We start from the raw sequence: 25,284 nt of genomic DNA on the forward strand, positions 1-25,284 counted from the left end.
TTAGGAGACCCTGTTTCAAAATAAAAATGTAAAAATAGGTCTGGGAGTGTAGTCCGGAGGTAGAAGGGCTTCCAGGAACCCCAGTACCACACACACAAAAAAAATAGGGTAGGGGGTGTAGCTTGAAGGTTGAATGCCCCTGGGTTCCATCCCCAGACCCACAAAAAAAATAAATAAATAATAAATAATCTATGCTACCACAAATGTGCTTTTTTTTTTTTCTATTAGAATGAGAGATCCCTCTTTTAAAAAAGAAATCAAGTTTGTTTTCAGCCATGGGTGATGGGTACGCTCCTACCTTGGCGTGATTTTTTTTTTCTTTCTTCCCTTTCCTACAGCTGCGACCCAGCTAATTGCAGGTGGGAAGTCAACTCTGAAATCATTAGACTTTCAACTTTGCTTAGAGATCGTGCTCAGTTAAATTGTAGGATGTCCTCCTTAATAACAGGAAGCCACGTTGTGAGACCAGCAACATTCAGGTCCTCTGTTCACGGAGATAAAGACGCCCGAGTGTGCCGCCCGCCCAGGGTTCCTTGTGGTCAGGGAGGAGAGGAGAGAGAGGAGAAGTGACCCCAGGATGAATCACTCGCTTCTAAAACAAGAGTCTGAGTGCTCTTTGTTGGCCGAAATGTGCAACCTCTGAATGTGCTGGCCTCCGGTTCACAGAGACAAAGGGCTGAGTGATTCAGGGTCTCAGTGTGGTGGCCTCGTTCCTGACGTTGGGAACCTCGCATACCAAAATATCACATCACCAAGAAACCAGTTTGGTTTAAGAACAAACACATGTTACTAATATTGAGGCTTCGCAAGTCAATTAGTGGGCTCTTTGCAGGCCTTCAAAATTCTATTACGTGTGTGTGTGTGTGTGTGTGTGTGTGTGTGTGTACACCTAAGTGTGTTACTGTTAGTTACTGTTAGTTAGTAACTGTTAGTTACTGGGGATTAAACTCAGAGACTTCTACCTCTGAGCTGCATCCCAGCCCAATTTTATTTTGAAACAGGTCTCACTAAGTTGCTCACAACCTTGCTAAGTTGCTGAGGCTGTTCTTGAATCTGAGACCCTCCTCTCTCAGCCTTCCAAGTACTGGGATTACAGTTGTGTGCCACCATGCCCAGCTGATTCTATTTCTTTGAACAAAATATTTTAGCTATTTTTTCCCATAGGAAAGGGGCAGGGGAACGTTGTATAGCAGGCCCTTAGTGGGTTTTCCATCTGCTACAGACAAAGGATCATTTATTAACCTTTCCATGGGCCAACTGTTCTGCTAGAGTATCCATCCCATAATTCTCCAGAGGTAAAGGAGATGATCTTAGGAAGCTATATCAAGAAGTGAAGCTGTAAATAGCCCTTACAATGACATGCACAGCTTGCTTCTATTTCTCTTAATCATAAGTCCAATAACCAAGGAGTGTCATGGGCCTAGATCCATGGCTGCCCATGTGGTCCCAGGGTCAGTGCACCAGTCTCACTTGGGAACTCATTAGATATGCAAATTCCTAGGCCCAACACTAGGTCTAATGAGTCACATACTGGGGGTGAGGCCCAGAGATGTGTTTAGCATGCCTTGCAGGTGATTCTGATGCAGCTAAGGTGGACAGCCAGTGGCCAAGACCCTTTAAGCAGGACCATGAGCCGCAGAAACTCTTCTGCCAGAAGTAGAGAACTTGTGGTCTGGAGGCCTAGGGTAGGGTTCTTTTCCTTGGCCGTACATTAGAAATCCTGGAATAATTCTTTAAAATAATATATAATAATAATACCACCTGGCATGGTGACACACCCCTGTAATCCCAGTGTTCTGGAGTCTGAGACAGTAGAATTACAGGTTCGAGGCCAGTCCTAGAAACTTAGTGAGATCCTGTTTCAAAGTAAAAAAGGGGTAGAGGTGTAGCCCAAATTCCTCTCTCAGCCAAGAAAATCAGAATCCCTAGGTAATAGTTTTTCCTGGCTCAGATAGGCTCCCTGGGCTAGCAACCATGGGCCTGGGAAAGGAGGAACCAGGCATAAGAGGGTTTCTAACTGGGCTAAAATGTTGATTCCTAAATGAAGGGTACTGGCAGTCCACATGCAGCCTAGCAGGCCCTGCAAACTCTCCGTGCCAGACCATGGAGATGCCCAAAGACAGTGTAGCTTCAGTGTAATTGGTGGGTGTTTTACAGGTGTGGAGGGGCTTCATGTGGCGGCCATGGGCAATGTCCCACCAGACCTCACCTCTCTAGCCCTTTCTAGCACCTGGCTTTGTGGGTCCTGATGCCTGACCCAAACTCATACCCACTCCCCAAAACTCACCTATGTTTAGGGTCATTTCAATGGAGCTTCAGCCTGAATCAGCCCACAGCTGCTAACCCCCAAAGACAGCTGAGGCCAGGCTGATGTGCTCAGCATACCCACTCCTTCCCTTCGGCCTTGTTAGGAGGAAGCAGCTTCCCTGGCACCTACCTACACGCCACACTGACGCTGGGGGTCACAGCGAGCAGAACAGCCAGCCGAGGGCTCGGACCTGCCCATCGCTGGTAGTTTATCAATGAGAACCTGCCCCCAGCTGAGGCCGTTGTTTCTGGTATATTAAGAGACAACTAATTGAAGGTGCTCAGCTCCTAAACATCCCTTCACCTCCAAACCTGGACTCAGGATGATCTATGTTCCTGTATCAAGGGGGAAAATGACCAATGCCCCCATCCAATTTCCCTCCTCTCTAGTAGGAGTTTACTTCAAATTATTTGACACAGAGACTATTAACTGTGTGATATTGGGAATTGGACACAGGGGTGTTCTACCTCTCTACCTCTGAGATACATCCTTAGCCCTATTTTTAGTTTTTTAAATTTTGAAACAGGGTCTTGCTAAGCTGCTGAGGATCCTGCTCAGTTGCTAAAACTGGCCTCAAACCTGACATCCTTCTATCACAACCTCCCAAATCCTGGAATTACAGGTGTGTGACACTGCACCATATATAGTTTTTACACTTCTTTTTAAGGTTGTTTCTCTCAGTCTGCCTGGTTTCTTTTCTTTTTTTTTTTTTTCTTTTTTGCAGTACAGGGGCATTCTACCTCTGAGCTACATCCCTATCCCTATTTTTTATTCTTTTATATTTGAAACAGGGTCTCACTGAGTTGCAAGGGGTCTTACTAAGTATCTGAGGCTGTTTGCAAACCACAATCCTCCAGTCTCAGCCTCCCAAGTGCTGGGATTACAAGTGTGCACCACCACGCCCGGTTTCCTTTTTTTTCCTTTTTAAATATGTTTTTATTGGTGCATCGTCATCTCACATCATAATGAAGTTCAGAGTGGTAGAGATATGCGTGCACACAGCTCTTAGTGAGCTTCCCCTTGCAGCCCCCCCTGCCCTATACATGACACTGAGATTGGCACTGAGAATTTCATATATGTATATAACATCAGTGGAAGTGTTTCCTTCGTTAATTCTCTATCCCCGCCACCCTCCCCTGGACCCCCAACATCACTCCACTAGGGTTTCTCCTCCTTTATCTCAAGTCCCTCTTACATCCCAATTACTCCCCAGCTTCCACGTATGAGAGAGAACATCTGACCCTTCGCTTTCTGTGACCGGCTAATCTCACTTACCATAATGTTCTCCAGGTCCATCCATTTCCCTGCAAATGATGTACTTTTGTGCCTCGTGATTGCTGAGTAAAATCCCATTGTGTCTGGCCCATAACTTTGTAATCCATTTATTTGTTGATGGATACCTCAGTTGGCTCCACAATTTGGCTATTGTGAATTGTACTGCTATGACCATGAGTATGTCTACATCACTATAGTATTCTGACTTCAGTTCCTTTAAAAGGCTATACATGAGTAGCATAGCTGGACCGTATGTCTAGCCTCCTGGTTGACCTGAACTCTCAATTTATTATTCACAGATACGTTGATTTACTACTTTGAACTTGTTGCCTCAGCTTGACCTTTACATTCTGTACTGACTCTCCAGACTGACTCCAAATGTGATTTCTGCCACTGACCTGATTTCCACAGTTTGTCTGGGCCTCCACCCCCAAGACGGCTGTTAGTTCTTGGTTCTTCAATCTCTGTTACCAATCCCGACATCCTTCGTCAGCCCTGGATTCAAAGCGGACACATCACCTATGGTCAGGCTGATTTAAGTGGTTCCAAAAGGCAGCGACTCTACAAGTGATCTTAATTAAAAAATTCAGCTTGAATCTTTAGCGGAAGTCTGAGCAAATCACGAATTACTAAGCTTATGCTAAAACAAGCTTGATTTTGTTAACATATCGAAAGATTTATTTCTTGCCACACTTTTAATTTATATTACAAAAATCCAATTTATTGGGGAATGTAATCCCAGCTGGCTAACTCAGCATAGATAATTCATGGTTGCTTGTTGTTTTGTCTTTTTCTGTCCATTTTTGTTGTGAGTGTTGTTTCATAAGGGGACTTTTGTAAAAATAATAAACAATATATATTTTTACTTTAACCTCTGACCTATAAATCTCTCCATGGAGGGCCTCAGGTTTCCCTAGCCAGCACAGTCTTCTCTCAATAGGAAATTGGTTCCAGGGCCCCTTACACACACTCAAATCCCTAGACACTCAAGGCCCTTATATAAAATGGTTTATTGTTGATATAAAACCTATGCACGGCCTCCTGTGCATTCCAAATTATTTTCGATGATTACATAACACAACGGAAATGCTATGTAAATAGATGTTCTATATTATTAGGGAATACTGAAAAGGGAAAACAGGTCTGTACAAGTTCAATACAGTTCCAAACTTCCAGTTTGTGTGTGAGGGGGGCTTACCGGGGAGTGAACCTGAGCAACACCCCCAGCCCTATTTTGTTTTTAGTTTTGAAACGAGGTCTCACAAAGTTGCTGAGGACTTTGCCAAATTGCTGTAGTTGGCCTCAAACCTACGATCCTCCTGTCTCAGCCTCTAAAATACGGGGATGACAGGTGTGTGCCACCAGATCCAGCTCCAGTTTTGTTTATAAGTATTTTCAACCCATAGTCAGTCAAATCTCAGATACAGCAGACTGTATCATGAATGTAACAAACTACAACAAAAGAGATTTTAGTACAGCCATGCTGGAATGCAGTCCCCAAGACACCACGCAGTTAAGAGCCTCTGGACCCAGTTGCACTGTGTCACAGAGCCCTGGGTGGGACCACATCACAGTAGGGAGGTAGTTTCCCAGCTGGTCCTTTGGATGCCCGGACTTCCTTTACACCTCTGCTTTCTCTTGCCTCTTGAGAAAGGCATTCTAAGAAAGCGAGAAAAAAAATGTAGGCTAGAAAACGCTTCCCAAAGCCATGGTTCACCTCAGTTCCGTCTGACCCAGAGCAGCTGCGCTGACTCCACCTACATTAGCAGGCCCTCCCAGCCTCTCTCATCATTTTTACCATAACGCGTATGACATTTTTATTTTTTAATGAAAGGGGGAGGGTGAATCCCATACACTTGCTCTTTGGGACACCAAAATCAGAGGAAGGGGAGATCTTAGATTGGCATAGAGCCACAGGAAAAGCATAGGCTTTGCTTCTGAGGACAAGGTGCGCTTCGGGGCCGAGGGGCAGCCACAGGGTTAGCACTCACCCAGCATGCGGGAAGTCCTGGGCTCCATCCCCAGCACCACACCACAGAGAACATGCACATGATCATCCATCCATAGCCACTGCAGTCACACCAAGTTTAAGACACTAGGGATGGAAGGAAAGTGAGATTGTTGATCAGGAGTTTTACAGGAGCTGGAGGTGGAGCTTAGTGATGGAGTGCTTACCCAACACGCAGGAGGTTGTGAGTTCCAGTACCAAGAAGGAGGAGGAGGAAGAGGAGAGGAAGAAGAAGATGAAATTTTAGGAAGGAGACAGACTTGGCTAAAACTAATAGCACATTATTCAAAAATAAAACCTAGCCTGGGGCAGTGGCACACACCTATAATCCCAGTACTTGGGAGTCTGAGACAGGAGGATCACAGGTTCAAGGTCAGCCGCAGCAAGTAAGGAGGTCCTCAACAACCTAGCAAGACCCAATTCCCAAATAAAAAATAAAGTGGGGCTGGGGGTGTAGTTCGGAGGTAGAATGCCCCCGGGGGTTCATCCCAGTAACACACACGCACACGCACACGCACATGCACACGCACACTTGGCTGTGCTCAGTGGTACACGCCTATAATTCCAAATGCTCAGGAGTCTGAGGCAAGAGGATCATGAGTTCAAAGCCCAATTCAGCAACTTAGCTACTGTCTCAAAATAAAATAAAAACTGGGGGTGTATCTCAGTAGTAGAGTATTCCTGGGCCCTGGGTTCAATCCTCAGGACTCCTCCAGCCTCCTAATAGCCTCTAATATTTTACTATAAACAGTATATCTGAAATTGAGTCGAGAGTTTCCAGAAACTTAAGCTGTAGGTAAAATGCAGCTTTGCGGTTCCTATTTCCATCCCACTGGTCCGCCTCTGGCTGAGAGGGCGTGAACTTTCTCCTTGCTGAGCTGTCAGCAAACCCCCTTAGAGCTTCCCCTCTCAAGTCTGGGAACCTCTCCGGGACTCCTGTTTGGGGAGGGTGTAAATTATCCCCCAGGCACTTCTCCAGTGAACATTAACTGAACTCCATCTTTCTCTGGGGGAAGTGGCTCTGGGCTGTTGGACCCAGTTCCCAAGCAAGCAGACGCTCCTTTTTTCTGTAAATAGAACCCTTGGTTTACAAATGTACTATTGACAAGCCCCAGATCCAGATCGTTGTTCTTGGGAATGTTTGTAACCCCTAAGCAAACAAGGCCTGTCCTTTTTTTTTTTTTTCTTTCACTTAAGGCTGTGATCATGTAAAAATATGCTTGCAAAATATATACTCAAAAAGGACCCTGGCCGTTGAGTCCTATGGGCACCAAATGAGATGAAATTAAGAGACGCTGAGGGCACTTAATTTTTTATTCAGAGTCTGGACTGAATGAAATTTAATTCAGGAGGTCCTGATTTTATTTCTGTTGGGGCCTGGGATGTATATGAGAGTTCGCTTTCCTAATTAATGGGCATAATTGATAGATGACATCACTTTCATGGCCATACAATCACTTGTATTAAGGGTTTGTAGAATATGGGGAAAATAGTTCTCAACATAGCTCTTGGCCTGCTGCTCCGGAGTGCTTAAGCCAGAGGGCAGCTTCTGTCTCTCTTGCACTTTCCCAGGGACCCAAAATATTTTTATATACACAGCCAAGCATTTTTTAAAAGCTATTTCCCTGCCCCCTCTCACATGAACTAGTGTGTTCCCTGGCGTTTAAATAAATGGGCCTTTGGGGTTCTTAGGTTGAGGCACAAGGAGGCAATGACGACTCTTTGTCAGAGCTGGGACGTTTTCCAGATTCAAATATGGGATTAAATGTGTTAGTGAGCAGTCCCCAAATGCCTCCGGATTTCAAACGATTGTTTGGGTCTGGGTTTTGCACATCGCCCACTCACTTAACCAGACAAGTGCTATTTCTAAATATCCTTTTCCCAAAGAGTTGGAGCAGGGATTAGAAAGTGACAAATGGGAAGTTCCAGCAGTGTTTGGACTTTTGCCCCAGATGGTGGGCGTGGGAGTATGAGCAGCAGAAGGGGCTGGGAGGAGCTGTTGCAAAGGGAGAGGAAATGCCAGGCAATTTGGTTCTCCATGGCTGCCCCGAAGGAGTCAGGAGGGACAGAAGTCCCGCGTCCTGGGAGCAGCCCTTTCTGCCTGTTGCCTCCACGGACCCTACCCAAAGGCCTTGTTATCGAATTTAGCTAGGAAATTGTTAATGCTGCCACTTTGCACCCCTGAGATGGCCAGAATCAAAAAGATGGCGGCAGCAAGATTGATGGGGATGTGGGGGAAGCAGAACCTTCCGGGCTGCCGGCGGGGTGGGGATGTAAGATGGTGCAGCTGCTTTGGAAAACAGTCTGGCAGATCCTCACACGGTCAGAGTGACCCTAGGACCTAGCAACTCCACTCCTACATATAGTATATGTACACCCAGGAGAATGGGAAGCATGCATCTGTACCCAAACTTCCACGGACATGGTATTATTCAGAAGAGCCAGAAAGTGGGGACAACCTGCGTGCCCATGGACTGATGAATGGGTAAACAAAATGTGGTTTGTTCATACAAGCAATATAATTAAGCAAGAAAAAGAAATGAAGCCGGGCATGGTGAAGCATACCTGTAATCCCAGTACATGGGAGGCTGAGACAAGAGGATTATATGTTCAAAACCTCAGCAGCTTAGCAAGGTCCTCAGCAACCTAGTGAGACCCTGTTTCCAAATAAAATTTTTTAAAAAAATAGTGCTAGGGGTGTATTTGGAGGTAAAATATCCCTGAAGTACTGATGCATGCACAGTATAGATGAACCTAGAAAACATTATTCCAAACATAAAAATACAAAGACCACATGAATATAAAATGTCCAGAAGAGGCCACTCTGCAGAGACAGGAAGCAGATCAGTGGCTCACAATAGCTGAGGGAGGGAACAAGGAGAAGTTGGGGGAGTGATGGTGATAACTGGTGGGTACAGGGTTTCTTCTGGGGGTGATGAGAATATTCTAAAATTAGATTGTGGCAATGATTGTACGTACTATGGTGATGGTTGGTGGACTCTGAGATGATGGTTATATGTATGACACACTACAAAACCATTGGTACACATTTGATGGTAAAGTGCACAGAATATAAATTATATGTCAATTTAAAAAGTTTTAAGAGCGGGAACTTCCGGGAAGATGGCGACCGAGAAAAGCGGGGCTTAAGAGTCCCGCTAACAACCAATCTCCATTACCACAAAAAGAGCGCCTTTCATAGCCAGAAAACACCATCACCAGAAAAACAAAAAAACCCACCAGGCTCCAGAGAGAAAGCGGACTGAGAACAGAGCTCAGGGCCACAGAGGAGACACACGCGCCCGAGGACGCGGCAGCAGCACCATACTGCCGGCGGCAGCGGCGAACTCAACGGACGGCTACAGCAAGCCAGGAGAGCCGCTGCGGAACAGCCAGGCGGGATCTTTCGGCGCAGACAGCATTTAAAGCTCCCAGTGGCTGAGCTCAGCACACGCTGCAGGGATTCAGAGTGGAAATCAAAACCAGAAAAGAAAAAACACGCCAGCCTCATGGCCGAGGGCGTGGCAGAGGCGCCATATTGCCACCGGCGGCGGCAGCAGCAGTGAATTCACCGAGTCCAGTACAGCTACATCTGCGTACTCAAGAACAGTGAGTCAAATTGCGGGCCACAGAGGAGAAATCGCAGTATTGGGCCTCCTGGGACTTGACCCAGTGAGGGAGTGGCGGTGGCAGAGATATCACACCATAGGAGAACGTGCAACCTGGCACCCCCCATAGTTTAAAGCAGCCTCTATCGACTCCCTGGGTCGGAGACTCTGTGATACAACCCAGTAAAGAAGTAGTGGGGTCTGAGATAATACAGACTCGAGATCCAGAGCACCTTAAGTGAAGCCATAGTGACCCAAGGGAAGAACCCAGAGAAGGCACAAACCTCCGAAATCATGGGAAAGAGGAATAACACTGGAGTAATGAATGTGCACAACCCCACAACATCAGAACCTGATAAAACAGAAAATCAGAGATTTCTAGAAGATCAAATCAGGAAAATAACTGTAGAAATAATAGAGGTGCTTCGAAAAGAACTCAGAGAGAGCCAAAAAGAGATAAAGGATGCAATTAATGAAGTAAAGGCCTCAATTCAAAGCACAAACAACCGATTAGACCACATGGGGAACAGAATCTCGCTCTTAGAAGATGAGCAATCCAAAAATGAATGCATAGTTTCTAATCTAGAAAAAAATATCCAACAGCAGGAATCTGACATTGAAGAAATATGGGCCCATCTTAAGAGAGCTAACCTAAGAATAATTGGAATAGAGGAGGGAAAAGAAAGTGATACCAAAGGGATCAACAATCTCTTCAAGGAAGTAATAGCAGAAAATTTTCCAAATATAGAGCAACAGGTTGATACACAGATCCAGGAAACTTATAGAACTCCCTTTAGACAGGATCGGAGAAGAGGATCCCCACGCCACATAATTGTCAAAATGACCAATGTGGAAGCCAAGCAGAGAATCTTAAAGGCAACAAAAACAAAGGGCCAACTGACATTCAGAGGCAAACCAATTAGAATCACTCCAGACTTCCCAAACCAAGTCATGAGAGCCAGAAGGGCTTGGAGTAACATATTCCAAACTCTGAAAGAAAACAACTTCCAGCCAAAAATTTCCTATCCAGCAAAACTTTCTATCAAATTAGATGGAGAAATAAGAAGCTTCCATGACAAACAGAAACTGAAGGAATTTATGTCTTCAAAACCAGCGCTAGAGAAAATACTCAAAGAGATTAACTACAAAGAAGAAATAGGTAACACTCACCAGAACCAGAGAAACAAGAGTTTCCATCCAACAGACAACTAAGATTGGTTATCTGTGGAGATTCATTATTTATGTTAGTCTTTTACCTATCTCTAAGTTGTATTGTTTGCCTTTATTGTTGTTAATTTTTAGGATTTCTAGTTGGAATATTAATATACCTTCAGATATAGCATTTGGAAATATTTTATCCAATTCTATTAGTAACTTTTAACTCTGTTTACATTGTCTTTGGATATACAATATTTTCTTTTATTTTTTAGGGAGTTTGTATATTCTTCTGTTGCCTGTGCCATTGAAATCATATCCAAGAAATCACTGCCAATTTCAATGTTGTGAGGTTTTATGACCCAGATTTTCTCCTAAAAGTTTATAGTCTTAAGATTTATATTTAGGTCTTTTATCTATTTTGAGTTAATACTTGTATATGGGATTAGGTAAAGGTCCAATTTTATTCTTTTCCATGTAATTATTATTTTTCAACAATATTTAGTTAAAAGATTATTATTTCCACCACCAAATGTTCGTGGAAACCTTGTCAAAAATAACTTGACAATATAGGGAAGAATTTAGCTCTAGGCTTGTATTTAACTCCAATGGTCTATATATCTGCCTTTAGAACAGTACTACACTGTTTCAATTATTGTAGCTTTATATGGTTTGAAATCAGAAAATATATATCTGCTAGCTTTGTTCTTTTTCAAGATCGTTTTGGGTATCTAGAATTCATATTCCATATTAGGATAGATTTTTTTTCTGAAAAATAAATATATAAATATATGATAGTTTCACCTAAAAAAAACAGAAAAAAATATGCTCTAGTAAGAAAGAAAGCAAAAAGAAATATTGAAATGCTATCTTTAAATCATCAAACGCTTGGTATCAGACAAATGAAACTGTTATGTGAGATTACCATTTTTAATTTTGGATAAATTGCTATAATACTAGATGTCAACCACTAAGCCAAGCATGGGAAGGAGGGATGGGGAGAGAATGGGGTGGGGATCGGGTGGGGGCTGACTGGGCGATGTGTGCATGTATGTCTACAAAAGTTTGTATCCCACTATGATGTATGAATACAGTGCACCAATAAAATAAAATTTAAAAAAAAAAAAAAAAAGTTTTAAGAGCACTAACAGAATTATAGGTTCCTTAGTACCACACACAAAAAGAGTTATGGGTCCCCTTCATTTAAAGAACAAAACTTCCAACTCTGCCCCCACCAGGCACTTTAATTCTACTTGGAGAATTCATACTAAAACCATCCCACTGACAGAAAGAAAAAAATATGCAATAAGTTTAAAAGTGGGTTTGAGTTCTGTGCTGGGAGGCAAGAGGGCGAATGAAAAATTAAAATGAGGATCAATAAATAAGAGCTGAAAGGTCCATAGGTGACCTAGAAATAGGGTGTATTCATTAAGTGCACAAAACCCAAAAGAAATCGGTTCTCTACAAAACAGGCAGCTGTGGTCGGTGAAGATTTCTGAGCACATCCCTGCCTTTCCTCTTAGTGTTGTAGAGTTATTCATTTCCTACCACCTCGGCCTAGTTTAGAATACATCCCTATGGGTCCTCTTCAGTCCTTCCAAGAGAATGGATCTGTCTTATACCTTAAATCCTGATTAAAGTTTCTTGATATCTGTAGGCAGCTAGACTGGGCTTTGATGCTGGTAAAACCACCCTTTACCTCTGGATCCTATCAGTAAAAGATAACAAAACACATCCAAGAACATCTTTATAAAATGTTATTGGGCCTCCCAGCAGCTGACTTTGACCTGTCATAAAGGGGTTCTCCAGCTAATCTTGGAGCTGACATTCTCCCAAATAGATGGCAGTCTTAATCACTGAATGATTAAATCACTGAATGATTAGATTGCACTTCTGAATATGTTTCTGGTTGCTATAATATGCTTCTCTGTGTGTATGCTATTTCCTGTGTATTTATGTATTTGCAAATTTTTCTCATAATTATGCCACACATTACTTCCAACTTGGCTTTTCCAAGTGTTTTCAAGGCAGTGATTATGTCTTAAAACCTATCTAGCATCAGGCAAAGGCATTTATTGACTTTAATTTTTTTTTCTTTGTCCTAACAAAGACAGGGAAGGGGGGACACAGGGTCCCAAGAAAGGAAAGCTGATGAGCAAGCTGGCCCAAGGAAAGACTGTGGCTCCGGGGTCCCCGGTGAAGCAGTCAGTGCAGCAGTGGTCCTGTGGGCCACTCGGGGTCTGCTTCACCTCTTCTCCCTGGACGGGAGCCCCTGGCTTCAGCAATGACTGCCTCTGTCCCAAGTCAGCCAGGAATTTAGGGCCCCCAGTCTCAGATCCCTTCCCAAATGTGGAACCCTAGGACCAAAACTTGAGCTTCTCCTTGTGCTGTTACCCCAGAGTGTCCAATAGGCCACCGCTCAGCCAATTTACCCCAACTTTGACTCTACTCACCCCCAGATATTAGCTTTCTCAGGGGAGAGGAAGAGATACAGGTATGGTTCCTGATTTTATCTTCTTAGTACCTACAGTGTTCCTCATTTCAGACACCTAACAGCCTTCTTTGTCCTGTTTTATTATTTCTTAAGTTTGTTGATTAACTATATAAGTGGCCAATTGCCTGAAAAACCTTTATTTTCTAGGGGAAAATAAGTGATTCTAGAAGTTGGAAATCAGGAAGGCATGCTCAGGGCATGAGTCCTGGTATCATGGTCTAGCTTTATGGCAGCCCGCATGTGACGGCAGGTCACGCTGACCCTCTGCGCTGCGATTTCCTCCTGTGTAAGATGAAGGTACACTCATACAAATGCATTTATGCATGTACATAAAGACAGTCACACACAGATATACACACACACAAGCACACATGCGTGCACAAAGACAGACACACACACCTACATCCGATTGCTTTGAAGATGCTAAATCACTTTTAAAGTACAAGACATCAACCCAGCATGGTAGTGTATGCCTGTAATACCAGTACTTGGGAGGCTGAGACAGGGGGATCACAGGTTTACAGCCAGCCTCTGCAACTTCATAAGATCTTGTTTCCAAATAAAACATTAAATAGGGAGGGGGTGCTGCTCAGATGTAGAATGTCCCTGAATTCAGTCCCTAGTACCACAAAAAAATTAAATAAAAAGAACAAGGCATTATGGTCAGTAAAGGCCATGACACTTGTGATACTCTGAAATATCCTTGTGGTAGTTTGAATTCGTACCTAAAGGTCAGGGCAGAATCAGGAAGGCAGCCGAAGAGACTGGACATCTCCATCCTGCAGGGTCCCACACTACCACTCCAACAAGAGTGGGAGCCACCCCAAGTCCCGTGGGCTCAGAACCAAGCAGGTGTCACCAGGCTTAGAGGCTGCCCCCGCAGCGAGCCTCCGTGGAGGATGGCCACCGTGGTCCCCACAAATGGTAAAAGTTTCAGGCCAGCTTCAGTAGGTCTTGCTGTTCTTAGGAATTCATACATTTGTATTCAGTCATGTTTTTATAAAAACTTATTAATGCACCTTTATACTTAAATTCGCAGGCCATAAGCTAAATATATATTTATCTTTTTATTTTTAAAGTCATGCTACTTATAGGATAAGGAGCGTCTTTAGAACTTCCCTATCTGTTCCATAATTACATGCTTTGGATAAGAGCCTGGTTCACAGACAAATTCCCGGGAGGGTGCGGAGCAGGGGGATGAGAGCGCACAGGCAGAAGAGGCTAACGTCCACCTGTGTTCATCCTTTCTTGAAAACATTGAGTGCTTAGCTAATGTTAATGCAACCATTACTTTCTGAGCAGTGTTTTTGTGTCTTTCTTTTTATTTCTTTCTTTCTCCTTCCCTTTTTTCCTTCTTAGCTTTCTTTCCCTTTTAAACAAAACTGTCTCTGTTGATGGGCTGTTTACAGAAAGGCAAGATTCTTAAGCGCGTGCACACACGTGTGCGCATGCACACACACACACTACTGCGGAAATAAAGAAATTGTATTCAGGACTGAAATCATGTTTAATGTTTTTTCCCAGAGAGCCAACATTCTTGGAAAAATTATATAAAACTCACCAAAAACGAATTTAAGTGAAAATAGTACTCGTATTAATTAATCTAATGCCTGGATCCATAACAAAATGAGAAAAGGGACTAAAAGAAGATGATTTAGGAAACGCAAATGTTGACATGATCTCATGAGGTTCACTCTACCTGTGGCAGGTAATTTTTTCCAGTGGTAGATAAAGTCCTTGAATTACCAGTCATGTGAGTGCTTAGAGAATACCACTCCCCTTGCTATTCATTTTAAATATATTATCTCGTTAAATTCTTACAACACCCCAGTGAGGTAGGAATTATTTCCATTGTGTAGATAAACAAGTTAGAGAAGTTGGTGTAGGTCAAGTGGACGCTCAGGCGTGTGAGTCCAGGACGCTCAGGTAGGTTAGGAGGAGATGCTCTACGACTTTCTGATATTAACTGAGTTGAGGAGAAAATAAATAAGTGTGCAGAAGACAAATGGTGTACCTCAGTAATAAGCAAGGCTTTTCAGGACTACACAATCAAATAACATCAAGAATCAACTTGTTCCCCCTCTTAATTATAGAAGCTGTGTTGGGAAGGTGTTCTTTCCTACCCAAAACCTTCCCTCCCAGCTTTGGAATCTCACCTTTTAATAGAAAATCTATCGGATTAAGATGGAGATGTTGGAGCCGGGCATGGCGCCTCACACTTGTAATCCCAGCATTTAGGGGGCTGAGACAGGAGGATTCAGGTTCATGGCCAGCCTCAGCCTCTTAGGGAGGCCCTCCACAACTCAGTGAGATCCTGTTTCAAAATAAAGAATAAAAAATAGGGCTGGGGGTGTAATTCAGAGGTAGAATGCCCCTAGGTTCCATTTCAGTACCACATACACACACAAAAGATGGAGATGTCATTCTGAAACATGGTTAAAAATAATCAGTAGGTGTGCCAGGCATGGTGGTAATCCCTATACTTGGGAGGCTGAGACAGGAAGAGTGCATGTTCCAGGCAAGCTTCAACAATTTAGGGAGACCTTCAGTAATTTAGCAAGATTCTGTTTCAAAAATGAATAAGTAAAATAAAAGGTATTAGGGGGGAGGTAGCTCAGAGGTAGAACACCCCTGGATTCAATCCGCAGCACCAAAATAATAGTAATAAAGATGATAATGATGAAAATCAACAGGCTAGGTGCAGTGGCTCACATCTATAATCCCAGGGATTACCGGGAGGCTGAAGCAGGAGGATCACAAGTTGGAGGCCAGCCTTGACAATAGCAAGATTCTGTCTCAAAAAATAAAACAGGGACCCAGGCATGGTAGCGCATGCTTGTAATCCCAGGGCTTGGGAGTCTGAGACAGGAGGATCCAGGTTCGTGGACAGCCTCAGCTACTTAGGCCCTTTGCAACTCAGAGAGACCCTGTTTCAAAATAAAGAATAAAAAATAGGGCTGGGGGTGTAGCTCAGGGGTAGAATGCGGCTGGGTACCATCCCCAGTACTGCAAAAAATAAATTTAAAAATGAATATAAATAAATAAGGGATAAGGGCCAGGGGTGTAGCTCAGTGGCAGAATGTTCCTAGGTTCTAACCCAGTATGGAGGAGGAGGAGGAGGAGGAGGAGGAGGAGGAGGAGGAGGAGGAGGAGGAGGAGGAGGAGGAGGAGGAGGAGGAGGAGGAGGAGGAGGAGGAGAGAAGAAGAAGAAGAAGAAGAAGAAGAAGAAGAAGAAGAAGAAGAAGAAGAAGAAGAAGAAGAAGAAGTCGTCAAAGGGAACCGGGCGTGGTGGCGCAGCTTGTAATCCCCGCGCTTGGGAGGCAGAGACAGGAAGATCACGCAGGTTCGAAGCCAGCCGCGCTGGCTTAAGAGACCCTGTTTCCAAATAAAAAAGTATAAAAACTAGGTCTGGTAGTGTAGTCCGCAGGTTAAAAGGGTTTCCAGAAACCCCAGTACTACCAAAAAAAAAAAAAAAAAGAGTCAAAGGGACTTTAGTAAATTCATAAATACTGGTTACATGTTTAACCAAATGTGTTTGAATGGGATTACGTTCTGTCTGTGGCTTATACATAAAATAACCAAAGCTTTTGTAGAAAGTCTGGACAAAAGGGGAGGATAAATTGCCTTGACTTCCTTTATCTATTTTTCTCCAGAATCTTGGGGAGTGAATATTAAATATATCAGATAAGCTTCCTTAAAAAAATCCTTAAATCCAAACCTAAACTTGGGACATTTCCAAAAAAAAAAAGCCTGATTTCTTAAAAGTTGCCCACAAAAATAGTAACTTCGCCAAGTGTTGCTACCAAATTAGACTTTTTGCTCTGCCACACAGAAATGTTTGGGTTCTCTAAGTTTGAAAGAGTTAAGGCAATAGATGGAATGTCTTGGGAATGTCGGCTGGTGAGGCTCCCTCTGCCTGTCTCTCTCACCCTGGAATGTCTCTGGATTTGCGCTCTTCTGTTTCGACCTGCCAACGCGGCGGGCTCCAGCGCACAGGACTGTCCTCCGGGAGACAGGGACCTGCGATTATCTGCGCGCTGAGGTTTCTTTCTCCCTCGTGCCTGGCGAGTCCCCAGGGCCAGGGGCAAGCAGTTTGATGACTCAGGAGCCTTCTGGTGATCCTGGAGGGAAAGCAGTCTCTGAAGATGAGTGGGGTGGTGGTGAGGGTAGTAGGGGGAGAAACGAGCCAGCGGAGGCTGAGTTATTTTGACTGCATTTTTTCCCTTGCCTGATTACATCTGAGTGGCACTGGAACTCTGTGTTACTGAAAGAGCAGAGCCCTGGATGTGGGGCCTGGGAGCAGGGGGCCGAGGCGGGGCCTGGCTGGCATGGCTGCGGGGCTGCGGGGCTCAGAGGACGCGCCAGGCAGCCCGGAGCTCACTCGCCGGGCGCGGAGGACTTGCAGAGTGGGAAACCTTCAGGTCCTGCTGCAGATGCTGAAGTCATGGTGCATCTCCAGGGCTGTGTACCAGGTGGGACTGACCTCTTCCTTTGCTCTGCAGCGGGAGGCGGTGATGGGGAGGGGGAAGGTGCAAACTGTCTTCACTTCTGCTAGGGACTGTGGGGCCTGTTGCAAGAACCAGGGAGCCTGGTGACATAAACTCAGCTTCTCCTCCAAGGGGCCAGGGGCCACTGAGGTGCTCGCTAAGTACAGTCTAGGTCGCTTTCCACGGCAACCCTCTGAAGGAGGTAGGCATGGTCTCCATTCGAGAGATGAGGTTATTGAAACTCGGAGACAGATGTAAGTTGTTCAGAGTCAACGACAGAGCCCTGGGGTGAAAACCACAGATTTTCTGGCTACAAAAGATGGAGCTTGTCCTCTCCCCTAGTTCATGTTTCCCTTGTGAGAGATGGTGTTGCTCAGGGTGTGTGCACCAGCTGGGGGTTGAGACCAGCTGGGAAAGGGAATATGGCCATGTTGGACAGGAGGGACACACTAGGTAAGGATATTGTCTCTCCTGACCTTCCTCTCCCCGGGGGCTGACATAGGCATCTCTGAAACCACATACTGTGCTCACTCTTCCCCCAAACCAGACAAAAAGAGAATCTTTTCTTGGAATTTTAAATTTTTATTTTATTTTATTTTTGCAACACCAGGGCCCCAGACACAGGAGGCAAAATACTCTACCCCTGACCTCCCTCTAGCCCAGCCAGAGGGGACACTTTCTACAGCAGGTGGCACCTTCTGAGTGGTATGGGGCACTTTCAAAAGGAGAGGCAGGGCTTCTGCTTTCTCCTGCTCTCAGGCCAGATTGGTGGCATTAAGCCATGTCCCTTCTTGCCAGGGAGACATCACAGCCCCAACCCAGCCTGGGAGGGGTTAGTCTGATGGGGGGGGGGCAAGGAGCAAGTGGGAACATTCCCCTGGCCCGGCTTTCAAAGGGGATATCACAATTTTCCTTTGGCTGACAGTTTTTTGTAACCCGGTATATTTCATTAAGTCAACACGAGCGAGTCTGGCCCTTTCTCTCTGCTTGTTGGCTGGCTCACCATGCTGTTTGGAACCTGGAACAGCTGGACTTTGTATTTTTAGGTATAATTTGGCATTGTATAATCCCTTAATGAACTGTAATGTCTGAAGAACTCAGAACCTGTAGCTGCCCCCCTCCTCATGTAGTGTCTGGACTCCATTGAAGGAACAAGTCCTTGGGAGCCATGTCCCAGGTGTCCAGTTACTTGCACAGATGGGCAGAGACCCCCAGGACCCCTGCCCCAGTTTCATCTTCCCATGGGCAGACAGAGTTTCTGGAAATAAGATTTCTCTGGAATTCTTGTGCTTGAAGGGCAGGTGCCTATAGTTTTATTAGAAACAGCATCTATAAGAGGTCTTATAAGACACTTGAAGGAACTCTTTACATATTAGACAACTATCTGAAATTTTTTCATTAAATATTTACAGCTAGGCTGAGACAAGAGGATTGTAGGTCCAAGGCCAGCCTTAGCAACTTAGCAAAAATGTGTTTCACAATTAAATAATTAAAAAAAGTTTGAGGGTGTAGCTTGAAGATAGAACAACCCTGGGTGTGACCCCCAGTGCCAAAAAATATTTAAATTTTTAATGAGACATTGTAAATCATTGTAAAAGAAAAAAATTGGGGGAAAAAAATCCCTGAGCTGGGAAATTCAAATGGTTGGTTTGTCCATTTGACGCTTTTCGAAAACCTTAAGAGTCAAATGTCCCCAGCTTGGTAGTGGGGTAATTACTTCATCAAGCTAAGTCTGTCTCTTCCAGCCATTACTATGATTACAAGAGAGTTTGGGGGCCTGGATCCCTGCCTCTACCTCCCACGTGCTTTTCATCTCCCTGTTTGTCTTTCTTGTTTCATCAAATTACATCAAAACCAAGCTTTTTGTAATCAAGTCAGCAGGGTGGGCCAGCCTCTGGGGGACTGCCATTAACACCCTAGCTCTTGGTGAGCGGGAGTTTGTGCCTGGCTCTGGGGGCAACTGGGGCTCCTGGGTTAATCACTCCTCTGCTTGTCCACAGCCTCTGGCTGAGCTCAGCCAGGTGGCCCAAGAGGGCTCATGCCTCTAACCCGCACAGCCTTGTCTGCAGCTGGAAAGGAATTCCCATAGCAGGATCTGGAAAGCAGTTGCTTAGAAGGAAGCCAGGGTGGCAGGTCTCAACTAGTTCACCAACCTGGGAGGCCAGGTTAACAACAGGCCCTGGTTAGCAGGCTGGAGAGCCAAGCCCAGGGCGTGGGGGAGGAGGCAGAGAAGCCAAAAGCAAAATCCAGCTGTGCTGGACCAGGGGTGGTCTGAACTCCGGCCAGGGCCAGAGGAGACTTTCCAAGTCTCCAAAGCTTCTACCTGCTCCAGCCCTGAATCTACCAGCCAGCAGCGCTAGTTTAAAGGGCCACTTAAAACAATATGCTGACCTACCTTCAGTTGCTCAGTGCCTCATGGCAAAGAGTCAAGAACACAAATAAACACATTTCAACAGACTTTGCAAGAAGTGTAGAAATTAACTTTACCCAAGGAAAGCTTTGCTCCCCCCCAAAATCTTTTAATCTCTCCTGGCCTTCACTTCCTAAGCTCATATCATCTATCATAATGATTAAACAAGGAGATGCATGTGTGTGCGTGCGTGTGTGTGTGTGTGTGTGTGTGTGTGTGTGTGTGTTACTAGGGGTGGAACCCACGGGCTTTTCTACCTCCAGGCTACACTCCCAGACCTATTTTTTATATTTTATTTGGAAACAGGGTCTCACTAAGTTGCTGAGAGCCTCACTAAGTAGCTGAGGCTGGCTTTGAACCTGTGCGATCCTCCGGTCTCAGCCTCCCAAGCGCTGGGATTACAAGCATGCACCACCCCACCTGGCCAGACAAATGTGAAATGTTTTAATGCACTGTATTCTTGCTGTTCTTTGCTTGGGAAGAACTTGTCTAGGGTGCATGTAATTATTAGTGATTCAGTGATGAATGGACACTTTTAATGTAAGCAATGTAATACTTCTGTGGCTTACAATCTATCTATTGGCTAGAGCAGTGGTTGTCAATCTCTGGGCAGCTTTAGATTCACCGCGCAGCACTTAGAGACACCCAGGCCAAGACCTGATGCCCAGAGGCTTCGACTCAGGGACCTGGACATTAGGGTGCTTTAAAAGCTTCCCAGGTGTTCTAATGGATAACGGATAATTCAGCTAGACGACCAGAGCTGACAGAGCCTCGCTCCACTGTCAGGTAGGAAATAGATGCTCACAAAAGCCCAAGGAACAGCATTAGAATTACAGGGAGGAGGGGGAGCACTTCAAATTACTCTGCTTTGATCAGTACACATTTTATGTGGCATTCAGATCATCACTCCGTACCTAGTAGATATGTACAATTAAAATAATTATTAATAGCCGGGCGTGGTGGCGCACGCTTATAATCCCTGCGCTTGGGAGGCGGAGACAAGAGGATCACGCAGGTTCGAAGCCAGCCGCGCTGGCTTAAGATACCTTGTCTCCAAATTAAAAACAGTATAAAATAGGTCTGGGAGTGTAGCCTGGAAGTGGAAGGGTTTCCAGGAACCCCAGTACCAACAAAAATAAATAAATAAATAAATAAAATAATTATTAATAAAAATAAATATTACTATCACGTGTGTATAAATAATGCATGAGCCCCACCTTACACCTAACAAATGAGCATGTCTGGGAGTGGCATGTTTATAACAGCACAGTTCACAAGAGCCAAATAATGGGACCAACCCAGGTGCCATCGACAGATGAATGGAAAATGCGGTGTAGACGCACAATGGAGTTTTACTCGGCCATAATGAAGAACAAAATTACATCATTTGCAGGAAAATGGATGGAACTAGAGAACAGGATGCTAAGGAGATCGGCCAGGCTCACAAAGTCACGAGTCCCATGTTTTCTCCTGGAAGCAGAAGGGACTTCAGAAGCATACGGAGAAAGAGCAGTAGAATTGTGGAAGGAGATCTGGGAGGGAGGTGAGAAGGGGAAAAGGAGGACTGAGGAAGCGAACAGCTCCAACGATGCTGCTCACACATGAAGTCAGCGCTACCAAACTCATGAACTTGAGGCCAGAGGGAGGAGGGGGAGGGAGAAGGGGGAGCGGGAAAATACACCAGGGGACATGCAGGGAAAAGACCAGGTGCTGTGCCCACACATGTTTGTATCACTCTGAATCTCACTGAGGTGTGTAATTATAATGCACCAATGAGAAAAATTATATATATATATATATATATATATATATATATATATATATAATTGTCTGGGGGAAGGGCTGCCCATCAATATTCTCAATGTGATTCTGTGATGCTGGGGCATGCTACCTCTGAGCTACTCCTTCAGCCCTATTTTTTTTTTTTTTTTGAAACAAGGTCTCAGTATGTTGCTAAAGGCTTCCCTAAATTGGTGCCGCTGGGCTGAAACCTGTAATCCTTCTGTCTCAGCCTCCCAAATACTGGGATTACAGGTCTGCATCACCATGCCCAGCTTACAAAACTGTACTTTGAATCTCAAATTTTGATCTGCTCCTAGGTTAGCCGTATGTGTAAGACTCTCCCTGTGGATTCTGGGAGGCAAAGCAAGACATCACTCGGAATCAGCCCCTCGATCACAAGGTGACAGCCAGCACTCTACAGGGTGCTGTGTGCTGAGCCAGGGTGTTTGGTAGGTGGGTGATTAAACGCATTCTTCCTTACCATAGTTTCCACTGACTATGGGTTATGAGGATGTAATCCTACATTAACCACGGAGCATCAGTAGAGGACAAAAAGAGTGTTATGGGGCACCCCAAAAAATGAGGGTCATAAGCCAGTACTTATAAGCTCCTCCTAAGGATTACCTCAGCTCCTTCAATTTAATCCCATGTCTTGGCACACGGTATCACTCAGCAAACATTAGCTGCCTGCATTGTCACAGAAACAAATGCAGCCACTCATGGCAACAGGCAGAGGTAGGGGGAGGTCAGGCTTGTCCTCAGCACGGCGGGGCCTGCCCTGAAGCTGACTCAGCTCCAGCTCTGGGGGAACCCCTCACATCCAGATGGCCATATTGACTCCAAAACAGCGACTGGGATATGTGTGGCAGCTCTTGGGGACAAGCACTGCGTCTCTTCCCAACAAAGACTTCTGGGTTTCTGAAGTGTTTCTTTCTTTCTATCTGTCTGTCTATCTATCTATCTATCTATCTATCTATCTATTTATTTTTGGGGGGTGGCACTGAGGAATTGAACCCAAGAGTGTTCTACCTCTGAGCTATATCCCCAGCCCTATTTAATTTTTTATGTTGAAATAGGGTCCTGCTAAGTTACTGAGGGTCTTCCTAAGTTGTTGAGGCTGTGCTTGAACCTGTGACCTTCCTATCTCAGCCTCCCAAATCCTGGGTTGATCCAAAGTGTCTTTTCACACAGTCCTTCTTTATCACACAACTCTCCCAAGCAAGGAAGTGTCCACTGTGGGGGAAGGGGAACATTAGAAGGAAATCCTTAAAAGTTATACAAACTTAGATATAAAAGAAAAATCAAAGTTACAGATATGAAAAAGCCAGCAAATATCAAAAGCCATCACAAAATTCAGAAAAATAATGTAAGTGTATTAATTAACTGGCCTTTGCTCCCTATTATCTTTTTTTTTTTTTCCGGGTCTGGGGATGGAACCCAGGGGCATTCGATCTCCGAGCTACACCCCCTGTCCTATTTTTTTATTCTTTTTTTGAAACCGAGTCTCACTGAGTTGCAGAGGGCCTCACCAAGTAGCTGAGGCTGTCCTCGAACCGAGACCCTCAGGTCTCAGCCTCCCGAATGCTGGGATGACAAGCTGCCCACCACGCCCGGCTCGCCTATTATCTTTTAAATCCTACTAATTTTACCGTCTACTCTTTGGTCCCTTCTTCATGAGACCATGATTTTATAATATATTCCATAGAGGGAAGAAAAAGATAAGTCAGTCCTTCCTCTAGAATGGCAGACCAAAATCTGTCCTTCTCATACAGAATTCAGAAGGGGCATCTCAGATTCACAACTCATCACTGGAAATATTGTGCTGATTTTAGAATTATCGTAGAATTATGAAAGGCTCTTCCCATGTTTCTTTTATATATGATCCACTACGGAGCACATTTGCTGTTTATAGTCACACCACAGGCATGTGCCCCTAGATACAAGAATCGTGGGAGAATCCTATTCTATCTCATTTCCTTCAATAAAGAAAAAAAAATAGGTGCTTTAGTAACTGGGTATGCTACATATTACATATGCTCCTAGCATAGAAAAGCCTACACCCTTGGCCAGGGGTTATGAGAGCTGAGTTTTCTACTTATAACTACCAGTCTGATGACTGGAAAAGTTCCCCATGGGCTATCTTCTGTCCATCAGAATTTTAAACCTTCTTTGCCTTCTGTTGGCTACGTACCCCTCAAAGCCAGGTTCTGTAAGACTCAGGCCCATTGTGGTAAGATTTTAGCCCTCCCTGTGCAAGACAGGGTGAGTCAGAAGTTGAGGTCCGGTGCTATGGCTGGAAGCCGTTCCTACACCAGTGCACAGTGATTTGACTATAGATGGAATGCCTGTGCCCTCGTGCACACGTCCCTCTCATCCCAAAGCCAGTGTGTCCTCTTTCAACTTCCCCTGAAGTGAATTCCAAAAATGCCCATACACATTCCAAAGCTACTTGAGCAGGAGGGGACGTTTAACAGAGGGGAAGTCACAGTTGGAAGGGAAATTAGTCATAACTGATGACAATTAAAATACCTCCCTTTTGCAGAAATGATCCCATCGCTAGGAATGAGCCCAGAGACTTGACAGAGACGTTCAAGCTTCCAGACCTTCTGTACCTCCTACCACCCTCCCAAGCCCACCTCACTCCTGGCCATAAAGTGCGAACCATAGAAAAAAAATAAATAAATATGGGGAACAATCTGAATTATTGGCCCACCATAAATTTCTCCTGGCCACAAAGCTATAGAACACATATGTGTGGCATATGTAAGCCTGTTTTAGATTATTTTTTTGAGTTGAATGCCATTGGTTTAGGGTGTTGTGGTTTTTTCTCCTTTGGATTTTCTTCTACTTGCAGAAACTACAGTTTGTAAGAGTTGTAAACTTTGTTTCTGTTGTTTATTTTCTAATGCCTGCTGACAAAGCACCAAGAAGTCACTGTTCCTGGTTGTCTTCTCTTTCAAGCTTTAGGACATAGCTTGCTCTAGGGGTCAGAGGGCATATTCCATCTTCCTCCAAGAAGTATCGTTAGGATGCTCTGTGGTGCCCCAAGGTTGTAAGGTAATCTGTGCTCACTCATCACTACTGCTTCTACAGTGAAAGATGGACCGAGGCTATAGTGACCACCTGAGTGTTAGAAACTCAAGAGTCCTCCTTCTTGTCCTCCTCCTTCTCCTCCTTCTTCTCGTCCTCCTCCTTCTCGTCCTCCTCCTCCTCCTCCTCCTCCTCCTCCTCCTCCTCCTCCTCTTCCTTCTTCTTCTTTTTCTTCTTCTTCTCCCTTTTGACCTATACAGCAGTTGTTATTCAGTGCCCTAACACTGGCCCATTGCAGTCCAGGCCTACAATGAACTACAGATACTGCATTTCCTGCCAACCCTAAGAAACACAAGCTAATATATGAGAGTGCTTTATCGACCTGAGTCAGGGTTTGTAGTCACAGAGAGTTTGTGTGCTTTATTCTGAGTGGGAGGCATGCTTCTGAATCTGAGAGGTTGTAAATAGGAGTTGGTTTGCCTGTACAGCCTTATGGCCTCTGCCTGCATGGCTGGGTACGACGCTTTCGGTGGCCTACTCTCCCAACAAGAGCTGTTAAAACAAGACTTGGTTTTCTGTGCTCCACCTGTATCTTCTGACATAGCGAATACAGCCATTCTGGCCTGATGGGGCGGGCTCTGAGCCAAACAAGTGTTTCCACATGTGGAAAGTCGGGCTTTGATTCTCAATTTGCTATTTTCATTGTTGCTTTATGGCAGTGTATGTT

At 44.7% G+C, this 25,284-nt stretch overlaps 1 protein-coding gene across 6 annotated transcripts in view; it reads left to right on the plus strand.

Moving 5' to 3' along the window:
- The window catches only part of FRMD4A (FERM domain containing 4A), a gene marked incomplete at both ends in the record, with an annotated part of 621,402 nt that overhangs the window by 315,039 nt on the left and 281,079 nt on the right, over nucleotides 1–25,284 (plus strand). For 2 of the 6 annotated variants that reach the window (XM_080717048.1, XM_080717049.1), the window contains one exon: nucleotides 17,177–17,320. The exons of the other annotated variants lie outside the window; for them this stretch is intronic. In XM_080717048.1, coding sequence (XP_080573174.1) covers nucleotides 17,177–17,320 — 144 coding nt within the window. Of the gene's footprint in view, nucleotides 1–17,176; nucleotides 17,321–25,284 lie in introns of those variants that run through there. 6 annotated transcript variants of the gene reach the window in all.

Source organism: Muscardinus avellanarius, assembly GCF_963383645.1.
Source record: "Muscardinus avellanarius genome assembly, chromosome: 20".
NCBI lineage: Eukaryota > Metazoa > Chordata > Mammalia > Rodentia > Gliridae > Muscardinus > Muscardinus avellanarius.